This window comes from Cariama cristata, unplaced genomic scaffold, assembly GCF_000690535.1.
Source record: "Cariama cristata isolate BGI_N322 unplaced genomic scaffold, ASM69053v1 scaffold23893, whole genome shotgun sequence".
Lineage (NCBI taxonomy): Eukaryota > Metazoa > Chordata > Aves > Cariamiformes > Cariamidae > Cariama > Cariama cristata.
In genome coordinates this window covers 87003-99073 of record NW_009608290.1, presented here as the reverse complement: position 1 = coordinate 99073, position 12071 = coordinate 87003, and the positions used below count along the sequence as shown (strand labels likewise).

The following is a 12071-nucleotide window of genomic DNA, read 5'->3' as shown; positions in this document are numbered from 1 at the left end:
GCAAAGACCTGATGAGGATCCATTGCTGATAAGTTGCCTAATTTGCAGTGTTAAGAGCAACTTTGTCATCTCTTCTCATGCTTTATGTAGGCTTCAGCCATGGTAATTGAGCAGAGTTAAGGTACTTTACTGCAGCTGAAGTTTTCTCTGCGGTGAAGACCTGCCCTGGACTTTGCATTTTGCCCTCTTCGTATTCCTTGCTAGCTACCACATGGATGCATGTAGTTTGTGTGGTTAGTACCAACAAACTAAAACCAGCATCCTCTCTTATCTGTACTTCCACACTACCTTGAACTTGTGAGGCTGGCTTTGGAAACTGGGACTTCTTGAAATCTTGCCTGTCTTGATCCTGCAGCAGAATTGGTAGTAAGTAAGCGTGGAGCCAACTCGGTGGTCCTCGTGTGTTGTCAAAGCATCAGGTGTTGAGTTGCGTGCTGGAAGCTTGATTTAATGCTGCCTTTTAAATTGACCTCTTGGCCTTGCTCTTCAGTGTTCCTTCAGCTACTTGGGGTCATGAGGAGATGAGATTTTTCTGTTGGAGGAAGCTGGCCTTGTGAGCTCCTTCAGATAAGTGCATCCCTTTTCTCCGTTGGGAGTGGTTAGCTAGTGTTTTGGTTGATGCTATTAATGCAAAGTCTGTATAAATAGTGATGGAATTAGCAGTGTATTTGTGATTAAATCCCTTCTGTAACTGCCGATAGCCCTGTGTCACTCTCAGGAGATCTTGGCAGCAGCGGCTGTTTGTATTTGTAGTGATGGTGTCCTGTTTTGCTGCTCAGAAGAGGCAGCTTGGGTAGTCTACGGAGCATGTGCTTTTTGTGCATCTGCTCTGGGACCCACCACATGATCCAGAGCTCTGCATGGGGTGAGGGTGTTGCTCTGAAACTGCCTGGAGGAACTGTCACTAACATAATGGGTTGTCTGTCTGCTTTCTCCTTAGGTCCTATAAGTGAAAGAAGATGGGGTCTGGCTGCCTAAAAGTCACCAAGTACTTCCTCTTCCTCTTCAATCTCCTGTTCCTTGTAAGTATCGTGAGCATCTGCAGAGTAGAAAGGAAGACCTGGATTAAAATTAGCTGGAAAGGGTGTTTTTTCTGGGTGTTGGCCCAGTGTGTTCATTAAATAAAAAGGCTGGAGTTTTGGAAGGAGTGAGGGAATCCCTGAAGCTGAAGGACATCAGAGTTGCTGTGTGGCTCCCAGGTATGTTGAGCAGCTCAGCTCCTGGTACCCACCTGCTGTGTACAATGCACACAGCTGCCTTCCTGCAGTGGGAAGGGAAAAGAAGAGTTACAGATCCTTTCTGGAAGGAGAGTAGTTGTAACAACTTTCTCTGCCACATCTGGAGCAGTAGCTGAGCTGCCTCTGAGCAGCAAGGCTACAAAACCTGCCAAGTAATGGCAGTGCCCTCCTAAATAGGCCAGGCAGGCTTCAAAGAACAGCTCTAATTTTGTTCAGGTCCCAACGGCTGGTTTAGATTCTTAACAGGATGAATTAGTTCAAGTCCCCTATTTGAAATGGAGTTGGGAGGCGGGGGTGACTGAGGCAGGCTTGCCTGGGGAAATGAGGCAGCCCACTGGATGCAGTTATTTTCAAGTGTGAGGCTCAGCAAAAGAGGAGCTCCGTTTGGATCTGGGAGGGCCACACACATTCTTGCATGCATCATTTTGTGAAGCTTAGATATTGTGTGTCATGTAGACAGTGATGGTCCTGTTCACGCTGCCCTTCTGTAGTGGGATGGTGTAATGGGGAAGCATAAGGTTTCAGCTTTCCACATATCGGCAAGAAAGTAGCCTGTCTGATATTTGTTACCCTTTGTGCAGCCGGTAAGGGGAAGGAAGGGCCAGGCTAGGAGGGCGGTGAGGGAAATGGAGCATGATAAGGTGAGCGCTGCTTTCTGGTCTCTGTCCCTGCACACAGCTTCACTCTTGTTTCCTGCATGGCTGGGCTGTGCTGCTGGCACACAGGCTTGAACTTGAGACACATCTGGATCTGGTTTCCCTTGGCTTTACTCTGCTGGCTCTTACCTCTCTGTGTTTTGCTTCCATCCTAAGAGTAGTTAGCTCTGGTGTAAGGGCTGAAAGTCAGGGGTGCTGAAAGCATCCGTGGGGAATATTCCTGGGAGAGAGGGGAGAGGAGAGGGTTTTTAAAGTGCCAGTAGATCTTTCAGAGTATGATTTAGTCCACTTTAAGGATAGGAAAAATCCAGCTGAGTCCAGGCCTGTTCTACTAGTGCAGCACTCCTCTGACGTTAGCATCTGGGCTATCTCCTCTCAAAGATGTAATACTTGTTAAGCAGCATATAACTTAACCAGTCTACACTGGGAAGCAGAGCTGCACTCGTTAAGGCAGTGTTTGAGTCTTGCTGAAGCCCAGTACCTGGACACTGTCTAGTTTTTCTTTTATCCCTGAACCTAGGTCCAAGTTCATTAGCTAACCTCTGTATATAGAATGTTCTCGTCAAGAAGGGCCAGCCTAGCATGGGAGGAAAGGGGAAAGATGACAGCCTGAAATACTATGGTGCCTTACAACACTGTTGCTGTTTTTGCTGGATGCTGTCAATGGTCATTGTGGCATCTCTATTCCATGTTTTACCCTCCTCTCCCCTCTCTGCTGAGCCAGGCATGGTTGTGGGCAGGCTGCAGGATAGCTGTGCTGTCAGGAGGCAGAGTTGAACTGCTTTGTTGGGCTGACCCACCTCTGCCCTGTAAAGCATTTTCTTATCTTTTCCAAGACTGGGAGGATGGCAGGTGCTGAATCCCTGTGTGGATATTGGGGAGGCTTGAGCACTCATGTCTGGGTTTCCAGTGATGGGAATTAGCTGTTCTTTGTCCTGAGCGCACCCTGCTCCAAACCAACTCCTCTGGTGTAGCACCCAACCCCTCTCCCTCTTGGGGAAAGCTGAGCTGGGCCTGGAGAGTAAGAGTTTTAAGGTGGGATGTGAGAAGATCTGTGCTGACCGAAAGGAGATGTTTAATAAGCTCTCTGGTAAGCCTGACGTGCAGCATAGGTGCTGTCTTTCCCTCAGGCTGCTCTGTGGAAGTCAGGTCTGATGCTGCTGTGGTCTGGTAGGGAGTTTCATACTCCCCTAGAGTGAAGATTTTGAGCATGCTTCTGTCTTGACCGATGGCAGGATTTTTGCAAGTGCCAGATGTTGAGGAAGGTGGTATCCATTACACTCTCGCTGTCATAGGAAGTAGTTGATGTGAGAAGCTGCTTCCGTTACGGTGGTTCAAGACCTGAATGGGACTGGGGGAGGTGAATTCTTGAGCTTATACAATGTAGTAGATCGATATTAACCTAGCAGAGAAGCTGCTTCTGTTGAGTTACTGTGCACTCCCAGCATGGACAGATTTTGTATACCTCATGCTGGTTTCCCAGAGCTGCTGAGTTTTGTTGAGGAGAGTGCTTGCACAAATGTGAACATTGCTGGTGGTGGAGCTCTGTGTCTGCCCTGGACCTTGAGCTGAGCCTCTGTGATTGCACCCTGTGCAGGCCAGGCCTTGCTGTCTGAAATGTGTTTTCCAGCCTTGTTTGGAGCTGATGAATTAAACCTTCAGAGACATGCTAGTGACTCTTCTAGAAGTTAAGTCAGTCATTGAAATAACACTTCTCTACAGCTTGAGGTTTGTGAGAAGGTCCCTTGCTATAGCTGAAGTAGTTCAGGGACTTGGTGGTATTTCACGGTCTTTGAACTTTACTTCAGAGAAGGGTTTGACGTGCTTTGATTAAAGGGAAGAAGGTTATTTGGACTGCTTACCTACTTGCTACAAAAGATACCAAAACTGTAAGCTTGGAGTATAAGCTTAGTTTCTGTAATCAAAATTTAACACATCTCTAGCTTCTTGGGTAGCAGACACAGACCACAGCAGATGCTTCTCCTTCAAGGGAAAAACTGTTCTGTGAGACAAGTTCAACAGTCTCTGGAAACTATTTGTTTAGAATATATAACTCTGTCCTACTTCTAACCCTTCTGTAAACAGTGAGTCAGGTCCATCACAGCTTAGTTCTTCCATGCCCCTCTTCACTGGGCTCTGCTATGGGAAACTGCTGGCCCTGCCTTGAGGGAGTGTGGAATGGGTTCTTGCTGAAATCAGGGGTGAAATCTCCATCCTCCCAGGATGGAGGGGAGATGTCTGTCCCCCACTTCAGGAGTTTAAAGCAGTGGAGCAGAGGAATTAAACTCTATGGAAGGCAGATGTGATTTCTTTGACAGAGGGGTCTGAAGCCAAGCCAGTGGCAGAAGCAGCCTTGCTATGTTATGCAAACTCCTGAAGATGCTGAGCAGAGATATTATCCTGCTAGGAGGTAAATATACTGTTGTTAATAGGACAGTGTTTTCTCCCTGTGGTTTGTTTTCTCCCTGCCTTCCCCTTTTAGTGTTTTCCACAGCAGCTCCTGGCAGACGCACGAGTTGTGGACTAGAGCAAAGATCAGAGTGAAAACAGGCCTTGGATAGTCCGAGCACCTCATAACAAATAACTTCCCAGGAACTCAGCTCAGCAGCCGTTCTGTGTTTTGTCAGCAACAGTGAAACTTAGGTGACATTTCAGGGTCAGCGAGCCAAGAGAGATGTCACATACAGCCTGGTTTGCATCTTTGTTAAGACAAATATTTTATTAAGACTATAGTTTAAATGTGAGACTACTTCAAACTGTAAATTCAGCAGTTCTTGGCAGTACCAAGTTTCAGAGGAATTATTTAGGCACCGCAGCTGTTGCGTGTTCAAGGGGCCTTTCTAGTTGGATCAGCAGATTGAGTACTGTGGTGCAGCATGTTGGGATGTAAGGCAAGGGGGAATTCTTGTTACTGCCATCTTGTCTTTTTTTTTCTGGGATTCAACAGCTGCATGCTTTCTGTAGCTGAGTCAGTCTACTTGATCCATCTTCATAGATGGGAACTTGCTTGGTGACTTTCTAATCCTGTCCCCAGAGCTAACTACGTTGTGCCCTCTGCCAAGCCAGGAAAACTTGCAAGCAGCTTATTTCAGACTGTTGTTTTATCTTTGCTCAGAAAAGCTTCTTTGTATGAGGAGCTGAAGCATAGTGTAAACTTTCAAAATGTGGAGCCAGTGCTTGTCCATGCAGCCCTCTCTGCCAGCTTGCTTCAGGTGGTGGTTTGGCATTTCCCTTGTCTCCCAAATGCCAGAATGTTCTCTAATGAAGCACAGAATGGCAATCTCTCTTCAGCCCTGTTGGTTTATTCAGTATTTCACTTCACTCTCTCTTGAAATCCTGCTGGTGTAAGAACTGCTGCTTGCAGTTCATGTCCTCTGGAAGCATCTCACTTGCACTCCTTGTCCTTTCCTTGTTTCTTCAAAGTCCGTTTTAGATCTTTGCACAACAAGTGGTTTCCAGCCTTTGCTAGTTGGCTGAATGGCACAGGTTTCTGCTTCTTATCAAACCTGCAGGCTTACAGGCTTCTCAGCATAGTTACTTTATTATGGGTATAACTCTTTAGAAGGGGTATTAGATGCTGTCATCCTAATTTGGGAGCTCGGGTCGTCTGCATGCCAACACCTCACAGTGTAGTATAAAACATGGTGATACCTGGAAGCTAAAGCAGAGCATACCTTTTTCTGCTCCCCTGCCTGCCTCCTTCAAAATGAGATGAGAAAACTGAATGTCTCTTGCCTTCTGAATTTGATGTCTGGATTCAGCTGAGTTCTCACAGGGACATACTGCTCTACTAATCCTTGCCCTAGATAAGACTGTGGTGAGCGAGGCAGAGACCGTGGCTGATGTTTCATAAGGCTTGACTCTTTGTTGGTGGTGAGATGTGTTGGCTTGAGGGCCTGGGATATTCTGGCATAAAGCAGTTGCTAAGACAAAACGCCTAAGCTTGGCCTTGGAAGGGGTGAAGCCCTTCATTCAAGGGAACCTGCATGCAAAGTGAATGCTGCTGGGTTTTTTGCATTTGTAGGTTGAAGCCATAATGTTATAACAGAGCCTGACAAGCCCTAGATTGCCTTCCTGGGAAGGTTCCAGCTGCCAGATATCTAATCCTTTGGCAGCTGGCTCCCAGCCTGATCTCATAGTGTCCAGGATTTCTCTATTCAAAAAAAAAATCTTTAAAATCATATACTAGATGTGTTTGTCCTTCCTTGGTTCTTCACAGAAGCAGTTCACTTACCTTTTACTTCTGACAACAGGCTTTTAGCAGCAGGGTGTCTCTTCCTCAGACCGTTTTAAACGGTCCTCCTATACAAGATCATGCACTGCTAAAATACCATGTGAAGTACTGCCAAGCAGAACCTGGGGTTCCTGTGCAGTTGACTAAGTGCTCTTCCTGGAGTCATGCTAATCCTGTTTACTCTGGGAGGAGTACCATGGGGGAGATGGGTGGGAACAGTAAAAGAATGGTTGTTTTTACTGTGGAAGTGTGGAGAATAGTGACTGCCTCTTCTTATTTGTCTAAACTAATAAGCCAACTATATGTGTTTTGTTTTTACTCTTTCAGATCCTGGGTGCTGTGATTCTGGGTTTTGGAATATGGATTCTGGCTGACAAAACCAGTTTCATTGCGGTTCTACGTAAGACCACGTTTCTTATCTTCTTTCTCCTTCTGAATTGCTCTAGTCCAAGGCTTTTCTTGACTGTGGTGCAGTATAGGCATGGCAATACTCTTCTGTGCTGTCTGACCTGAGTGGTATAGCAAGATGGGACTCTTTCAGGGTCAGGGTGAAGGGGGGCAACCCTGGAGACACAGCATTCCTTCTAGTCTTGTGGATTGCAACACCAGACTCAGACTGAGAGAGAACATTTCCTCTTCACCCAACAATTCAAGTACTTCGTCCTAAACATAGGGACTAGTATTTCATCCTATTTTCACTGCATGCTCTGTCTTTCCGCAACAACTTCCTTATTACCATCGTGTCTGAAAGCCCCCAATGCCTTAATGTAGTTTTGCTATGTGAGTCCCCTATGCTCCCACTGCTTTCTGTAATGATCTATTTCAAGTTGACTGTTTTAAATGCTAAAGAAAGTTAAGTATTGGCTTTAAACTGGAAGAAATGGCTTTAAACTGGAAGAGGGAAGATTTAAATTAGATATTAGGAAGAAATTCTTCCCAGTGAGGGTGGTGAGGCAGCGGCACAGGTTGCCCAGAGAAGCTGTGGCTGCCCCATCCCTGGAAGTGTTCAAGGCCAGGTTGGATGGGGCTGTGAGCAACCTGGTCTGGTGGAAGGTGTTGTGTCCTGCCCCCCCCCTCCCATGGCAGGGGGGTTGGAATGTGGTAGTCTAAGGTTCCCTCCAACCAAACCGTTTTATGATTCTATGAAGTACCAGGTTTTATTGATGCTTCGTGTACATTGAAAGTAGCCAGTATGTTTGTTCCTAAGTGGTAGAGGATGTAGATCTGAGGGGGGATGGAAGATATGGGTCTGAAGTCTTCAGTGCTCTGACTTCTGAAACGTAATCGGTTATACAGACTTCATGAGACTTAGCCAGGCCATCAGAGGTGTTTTGTGTCACTGCACGTGTAGGGGTCTAGCTTCCTTCCCCTTTAAGTCAGCCAAGAGCATCGACTTGAGTCTTAACAGAGGGTCTGCTTTCTGCAACAACCAAAAAACTGAGCTGGCTTAGCATAGTCTGGGCTTTGCAGGGCTGTAAGTGGACTCCCACCAAATGAGTAGCTCAGCTCAATCTTTCACAAGCTCTGCTTCCTTTGTGCTTTTTCCCAGAGGGAGCTTCAGACAGCTTTTCTGCTTGGTGGGTCTGGTTACCCATTGCCTCTGCCTCCAGAATTGCTGCCTCTGGCAGCAGTGTGAGATGCTGCAGCAGGACTGCCGGCACACTGCTTGCAGCCCCAGGGAATGAACAGTAGTGGCATTTGTAGCCCTGTTCCCAACTACACTGATCCTGCAAAGGGCTTGATCTCCCGAGTCCTGCTGCAGGCTCTGGCCTGGCATTGGAAGGTGCTGGGTGAAGACGACACCCCCAGTAACACTGTATGCACAGATAATGCTGCTTGCTCTGTTGTGCTGTGGCATCTGGCTCACTACTGCAGTACTAGAAGGGCAAGAAACACAAGGGGTGTTGGTTAATAAAGTGGGGACATGAGCAGAAACACGTGCTTATACAGGGAACCAAAAGAGTTTATCAAGGCTTGGCTTATTTGCAGCACCCCTCATGGTCTGAGGCATGTTTAGTGCCAGCAGCTCTTTTCCCAGGCCGCTGGGCGTTACTGGCACTCATAGAGATACAAAGTCCCTGAGCTTGGCTTTGCTTCTTCCCATTTTACCCAGAATCTCTGCTAACAGAGCATTTAAGGAATGAACTTCCTTCCTGGAGATTTCCAGCATCAGCTCTTTCTCCCTGCCCCCTTGCTTCCTTTCCCATGCCTGGCTCCTCTTTTCCTTTTGCTTTAGTAACCCAGGCATGAGGGAGGGAGCTCGGCACAGCAGGGCACTCCAGCCCCTGCCAAAGGAGCCTGTTGTACTTCCTTGGCCGCCTGCCCAGCGCAGGGGAAAACACGGAACAACAGCAAACAGAGCAGGAGTCGCCTTCCCAGCAGAACCTGTCCTTGTAAGAAAAGGCCTATTGCAGATAAGTACGAGCACAGCTCCTGTCCCCCTGCTGCTGTCACTTTTCCAAAGGGCTTTTGAATTGGAAATACCTTTTTCTTTCTTCTAATGAGAAGTTGACCAAGCAACTGCTTTCTAGCACTGTGGAGGTGCTGCAACCCCGGCACTTGAACACTTGTATGATGGCTGAGCAGATTTTGGAGGAGGGAATTAGTGTCGTCTTGTGAAGGCCACTCCTGCAAGGCTGCTACTTCAGTAAATGCTTTGCGGTATCAGCACCTAACCTCACGACAGGAGTCCTGGGACTGGTGAGGAAGGAGGAGCAGGATGGTGGTTTCTGTGGCGTATGTCCAGCCAGGGAGAGCCTGACCTGGAAGTGAATCAAGGCTGAAATGTCTGAAGTGTGACCTGTGTGGCAAACAGCTCTTCTTCATTTTTTGATAACTGATGTTTTTCCTCTGTTTGGCGTGTTCTAGAGGAAAAAAAGTTTGGAAGCTGGTGACTTGCACCAGGTATCAGAAGTGGGGGGAGCGTATTAGTCTGGATTAGGTTACTCTCTTAACCTATTTCAGGAGGAGCTTAGAGGAAGCTTGCCTCCTGGGACTTCTGTCCAGGAAACTGAATGCTGGGCTCTAGAGACAGTATTTTCAGTAATCACTGGACATCCAGAATTCCCCTATGCTCTGCAGCTTGCAGGTTTAAGAACATCTGTTAATGGTAAATGAGGTTGCTGGTTACTATTTCTAGACAGAGCATCTCTTCAACTTTTATGCTGTAATGCTTGCTCACTGCAATCCTGATCTGCAAGAAATAGTCCTGTGACCAACCCAAACGTAAGAGCTTGTTTCTTCTGTTGCCTGCAGTACTAAATGTTGAGGGGAGAGGACTGACAGCACCAGTATGTCTGAAATAATACTATCTAAGTGTGGTTGAAAAACTATTGAGCATTCAAGAGCACAGTCATTCCAGACACAATATCAGGGGATAGCTAAGAGGCTATGTAAAATTAGCAAATTTGGGCATGATACCTGTTTTGATCCTGGAATAGCAGCTGTTTGCAGGACATCATACACAGGTGCTGCAATAGCCTGCAGTGAGTGCCTGGCCACAAGCCATTCAATGCTGAGTTGTCAAGTAACCTGTCACATCATCTACGCTCAACGCTAGCTGTAGCTCTTGCATAGTGTTTCACTCCTTGGAGTTTGTGTGTCTCACTGTTGACTGCAAGTGGATAAGTAAAACCAGAATGACCAAAATAAGGAATAGTGCATTAAAATGAAAAGCCAAACCCAAAAGGGGTTTTAGGACTTGAAAAAACCTTCCCTGAAGATAGCAAAGGAAATTGAAGCAGATAGGCAGTAGTCATGGAGTAAAACATACTTTATCTTATTCTCACTCGGAGTGCGTTCATGAGGGAGTTAAAAATCCAGTAAGGAGTTAACTTTCTGCAAACAAGGTTCATTTGTTTGGAGTGACCTTGAGTCTTCCAGGCTCTGAGATAATGGAGACCTGCAGGTTAGCTTTGAAAGTCTTCCTTCATCAGAAGACAGCCAGAAGCAGCCTTCTGTCTCAATGTTCAACACGCCTCTGTGCAGTCCCTTTGTAGAAGACGACAGACTATTATAAGTAAATATGGAGGCAGTTCTCTAAATGGTGATGGCAGATGTAGTTTTTGTCAGTTGCTAATTTTGTTCCCTTTCCTGGCTCCTACAGAGATGTCATCTCCCTCCCTGAAGACTGGTGCATACATCCTCATCGGTGTTGGGGCTCTCACCATGCTGATGGGGTTCCTGGGTTGTCTTGGAGCAGTCAATGAAATCCGATGTCTCTTGGGTCTGGTGAGAAAATTTATGCTGTGTTTTTAGATCCTGCAGAATGTCTGTTGGATTGTAGCTGGGGCTCAGGTCTCCTGGGGACAGTACTACTGCTAGGGCAACTTAGATCTAATTCTTAATTTGCACACATTAAATTATCCAGCAGTCAACAGGCTGCAGCAGCAGTTCCTCAGACATTGCTGATGATGAGCTAATAACTGCAAAATGAGAGAGGATATCACTGACACTTTCTGCAAACAGTGGGTTGAGGACTGCCAACTGAGGAGAGATGTTCCAGGTGACCCAGTACCTCGTACCCCCCCACACCCCGACTTCCCAGTTGGCATTGTGCTCTCAATGGTGCAAGGACAAGTATCAAGGGCAGTGAGAGAAAAGGAAGAGTGACAGCATCCTGCTGTAGTGCAAAGTTCAGCTTCTGTGGAAAGTGCAAGAGCCAAGAGAGACTTAACTAAGAATGTCCTGTGTGTCAGGACCTCTCTTCAAATGGTTCATCTATAGGAAATTTTCTGTCTGTGATGGGTGAGGTGACACTAGCTTCACATAACTGAGCCTGCTACTTGACTCCTGCTTAATTCAGAGCACATATGTATAGGAAACCGAGTGTGGCCACATTGTGTGTCCTGGTATTAGGAACATCTCCTAATGTGACAGTAGTAGCTGCCACCGTTCAAAAGTAACCTCAGATGTCCAACTTTCCTTAAAAGCAGTTTGCTGGTGAATCTTAAGTTTAGATGCTCGAACAAATTTAATAGCATTTTTAAAAGGTAATTGACTTTGTTTTTAAAGTTTGTAAAATTGACTTTTGCCATGGAGGCTTGGGGTAGGCAGAGTCCAGATTGAGGTCAGAGTTGAGTGGGAATGGAGGTCAGAGGGAGCTGCAGCTAGAATGACACATGTAGAGGGTGCTTGTAAACCCTCTCCCTTCTTGAAGTCGTCTTCTTGGCATGATGGGAGAAGTGCTGAAGTGCACTGGTCTGATGCTTGTACCGAAACCATTTACTAGGGAGAGCATTGTTGATAGCAGAGCTTGTCTGCAGGCAAAGGTGTTGGCTCAATGTTGTGACTTCTCTTGTATGTGAAATCATACTAAAACTTGTGCGATTATGTACAGACCTTCTTAAAGGCTGATAGTGATCATCTATTCTCTTCTGTTTCCAGTACTTCACCTGCCTGATGGTTATCCTCATAACTCAGGTTGCTGCTGGACTGGTCATCTACTTCCAGAAAGAAATGGTAAGTGTTTCTTACTGTGCATGTTTTCCTTGGTCTTGGCTTGGGGGAACAGGAGATGCCTGGAAATTCTCTCTTTCAAATTGGGCTATACCATTAGCAGTCATAACTGGATTCTCCTTTCCTCTACCCTAGCTCAGCAGCTTTGTGCTATGGTTTGCTGCTTCTGTATCTGCCAGCCTCAGTAGTGCTACTTTCTCAAGGCTTATGGAGCTCTGTTTGGAATGCAGGCCTTATTTTGGGGTAGTGGGAACAGTAAAAATAAAATTCCTGAAGGGCTTTTGACCACACCTCCTCTTGATCCTGCTGCAGACTACTATTTGGGCATGAAGTAGCAGTGATTACTACCCAGTTGCCATCACTGGTGCCTTGAGGGGTTACCAGCCTGAGTGTTTTCTTTTCTGACTAGCTTCCCTCCTTGTGTCATCTTGTTCTGTCCTTTCAGTCCTTCTGCATCTGTCTCTAAAACTCTCTTTGGAAGAACTG

At 46.5% G+C, this 12071-nt stretch overlaps 1 protein-coding gene across 1 annotated transcript in view; it reads left to right on the top strand.

The window, feature by feature from the left end:
- Positions 1-938: 938 nt before the first annotated feature.
- CD82 (CD82 molecule) overlaps positions 939-12071 on the top strand; it is a 19414-nt gene continuing 8281 nt past the window's right edge. Inside the window, exons 1-4 of the mRNA XM_009697080.1 lie at positions 939-1022; positions 6456-6528; positions 10234-10358; positions 11514-11588. Coding sequence (XP_009695382.1) covers positions 960-1022; positions 6456-6528; positions 10234-10358; positions 11514-11588 — 336 coding nt within the window. The 5' untranslated portion in view covers positions 939-959. The remainder of the gene's footprint in view (positions 1023-6455; positions 6529-10233; positions 10359-11513; positions 11589-12071) is intronic.